This window comes from Mus pahari, chromosome 6, assembly GCF_900095145.1.
Source record: "Mus pahari chromosome 6, PAHARI_EIJ_v1.1, whole genome shotgun sequence".
Classification (NCBI taxonomy): domain Eukaryota; kingdom Metazoa; phylum Chordata; class Mammalia; order Rodentia; family Muridae; genus Mus; species Mus pahari.
In genome coordinates, this window is record NC_034595.1 from 106,710,619 (window position 1) to 106,714,096 (window position 3,478).

A 3,478-nucleotide genomic window follows, 5' to 3' on the forward strand; every position below is an offset into this window, starting at 1 on the left:
ATCGAAGGCATGTGCCACCACCCTCTGGCTTGCTAGTCAACTTCTTACTCAGACCTTTACTTTGAGTAAAGCTGGTGAATAAGCTAAATTCTGCTGCTCTTTCTTTCTTTTTTAAAAGATTTATTTATTTATTTATTTATTTATTTATTTATTATATGTAAGTACATTGTAGCTGTCTTCATACACTCCAGAAAAGGGCATCAGATCTAAATATGGATGGTTGTGAGCCACCATGTGGTAACTGCTGAGCCATCTCTCCAGCCCCAATTCTGCTGTTGACTGTGAGTCCCACTCAGACTGTCAGCTTTGCCTTCATCTCTGTAGAGCTTGTATCTCCCACAGCTCCAGGAGCTCAGCCCTCCATCCCCTGGAACTTGGCCTCTGTCCCTGCGGGAGGTTGGGCTTCATCCCCAGGATACATCTTCAGGACAGTAGATACCTTTGTTCATTTGAGCCTGTGACTCAGACTAGCTGTCTTTAGAATGGGTTTACTTGATTTAATTTGTTACTTTCATTTAGGGTCAATTGATGCCCACAGAAGAGCGGACCACCGAGGGTTCTTTGGTGGTTTCTGTAGATCTGACTTCCGTCCGGGACTGCTCATCATCCCCGCCGCCGTGGCCCCTCCAGTTTATATCAGCTTTAACCATTCACCCGCGTGCGGACTGTCTGGCACAACGGAACTCTGGGAGCGAGTCTAGAGGCGTCCCGGAAGACAGTGCTCGCACACATCCGGCAGGGCTGGCCTTTCTAACCGTTGACCCGGAAGCGCTTATGGCAGCGGGTCGGGATTCGGGAGCCCATCATGGTCTTCCTTACGACACGGCTCTGGCTGCGGAACCGGCTCACTGATCGCTTTTGGCGGGTTCAGGAGGTGCTGAAACACGCTCGGGTGAGTGCGCGTGTCGGGGTCCTGGGGGCGGGGGGCAAGTGCCGCGCTCCCATCCCGACACCCTTCTTCCCTTTTCTTCATCCAGCATTTTCGGGGAAGGAAGAATCGCTGCTACCGGCTGGCCGTCAAGGCGGTGACCAGAGCCTTCGTTAAGTGTACGAAGTCCCGCAGACTTAAGAAGCGGAACCTGAGGACCGTAAGCGCCGCCTCTGGCAGCCCGACCCCAAACCCCAGCTTGTCCTTCATCTCCCCAGAGCTAGGCTCTCTTCCAAACCGGCTTCGGGAGCTCAGCCCTCCATGCCCAGGGAGCTTGGCCTTCTGTAGCCACAGGACGTTGACTTTCATCCCTGAGCAATTCCCTTTACATCTTTGGACAAAAGTGGTTTTTTGTCATTTGTGAAAGCTGTACTTGTGCGCTGGTTTATACTTCTTGTAAGTACTTACGAGCTAAGTCAACAGGGCCATAAGAAATGTCATTTCTGACCTTGACAATAAGAAAGTGTTCCCTAAAGGCTCAACAGATAAGAGGACATGCTGGTCTTCTATAGCAACTCAAAACTGTCTATACTTCTAGCTCCAAGAGATTTGACTCATTTTGGTCTCCACGTGCACCCACCCACACACATCCTTACAGGACATATCCAAATATACACAAATTAAACAAAACAAAACAAACAAAATCAGGACTCCGTAACCTGAATGTGGGTACAGCATGATCGTTATGTTCACTGTGTGGACAGTGTTGTTATGGGTTTCTGTTCTGTTCTCAGCTGCACAGGCCTTTGAGGTAGAGTGGTCCTGCCTAGGGACCTAGTGATTTGTTCCGGCCCAAAGAGTCCAGTAGTGTTGTGAGCACATGGGAACGTCCATTTACGGGAAGTGAACATTTGTTGCCATTGATGAGGGCCTGGATCAGTCCTGGTCACCCTGAGATTTTTTAGAAAATGCACACTTACTTTAAAGGACCTACTCGGAATGTGTTGAGTCAGGCTCTAGAAGGAGAGCCCAACAATTTGTGTTGACAAACTTTCAGAGATTCTAATACAGGAGCTTTAGGGACTGCTGTACCTTTGTAAAGAATGCTTAAAAGAGCCTCCCACCCCTCCAAAAAGCTCAAAGCAAAAACAAAACCTACTAATATCTAATGTGTAAGAACAGAGGCACATACAAGTTATACTGAAGAAATCCACAATTGCTCCTCTTCTGGCAAGGGCCACTTAGATTCATTCTTCTAGATTTGTCTGTGCCTTTACATGCAGATGTTAAGGTGTTTGTCAGTGTTTAGCACAGACTCTACTAATCCAATCGAGCCAGATGATCCAAGAACCCTTTCTCCCTTCATAGAGTTGAATTTGCTAGGGTGCCTGGCCTCCAAGCTTTAGGGAAATCAGAAGTCACAGAACACTTTTAAGTTCTGAAGTTTGGGCTAGAGAGATGGCTCAGAGGTTAAGTGCACTGATGCTCTTCCAGAGGTCCTGAGTTCAATTCCCAGCAACCACGTGGTGACTCATATACATAAAATAAATAAATTAATCTTTAAAAAAAATTCTGAGGCTGGACTTGAACTCATGCTATTGCCCAGGCTTGTGGTCATGCCTCAGCTGTACTGGGGCTGGATAGCATTACAGAGCTACCCCACCAGGCCTGGCTTCCCCTGCCTGCCTGTCTTACTTATTTGTTTGTTTGTTTGATTGCTTCTGAGATAGAATCTCACTATACAGCCCTGCCTGCCCTGAACCTTACTGGGCAGGCCAGGCTGGCCTTAAACATGGCCTTCCTCCTAAGTGCTAGGATTTCAGGCATGCAGTATCACCCTAACTTGCTTGTCATTTTTAAAGGAACTCTTTGCTTTACTTTTGTGTTTTGCTTTGTGTTGTGTTGCATTGTATTCTTGAGACAGGATCTTAAACTGTGTATCTCTGGCTATCCTGGGACTTGTTATGTATACCAGGTTGACCTCTAACTCACAGAGATCTGCCTTCTGCCTCCTGAGTGCTAGGACTAGAGGATTCTACCACTAAGACTGGTTGCCTGCTTTGCTTTTTTGAGACAGTATCTCAATATGTAACCTGGGCTAGCTGTAACTCCTGGAGTGCTGCCTGCTTGTGATTCATAGTAGGGCTTGTCTGTATGAATTATATCAACCTTTGGTGTTGTTTTTCCTATAAGCTTGTTTCCTGAGAAGAAACATCTTTTCTGCTTTGCATGTTTTAGTGCAGTCAGAACCTTTGCTGTAAACAAGATACAAATACAACATTCAGAAATGAATATCAAACCATCCTAGAGTCAGGTGTAAGTGGTACAGATCTTTACTCTTAGCACTAGAGAGGCAGAGGCAGGCAGATTTTTGTGAGTTTGAGGCCAGCCTGGTTTACATAGTGTGTTCCTGAAAAGCCAGGGATGCATAGTAAAACCTAGTTTCAAAGAGAGAGAGAGAGAGAGAGAGAGAGAGAGAGAGAGAGAGAGAGAGAGAGAGAGAGAGAGAGACTCTGTACTAAACATTTCAATGTTTTAATTCTAGCTCTGGATTAATCGAATTACAGCTGCCTCCCAGGAACATGGCTTACAGTACCCAGCATTCATTGT

At 46.4% G+C, this 3,478-nt stretch overlaps 1 protein-coding gene across 1 annotated transcript in view; it reads left to right on the forward strand.

The window, feature by feature from the left end:
* The first annotated feature begins 767 nt into the window (after positions 1-767).
* The window catches only part of Mrpl20 (mitochondrial ribosomal protein L20), a 5,089-nt gene continuing 2,378 nt past the window's right edge, over positions 768-3,478 (forward strand). The window contains exons 1-3 of the mRNA XM_021201232.2: positions 768-892; positions 978-1,088; positions 3,414-3,476. Of these exons, the coding sequence (XP_021056891.1) occupies positions 806-892; positions 978-1,088; positions 3,414-3,476 (261 nt within the window). The 5' untranslated portion in view covers positions 768-805. The remainder of the gene's footprint in view (positions 893-977; positions 1,089-3,413; positions 3,477-3,478) is intronic.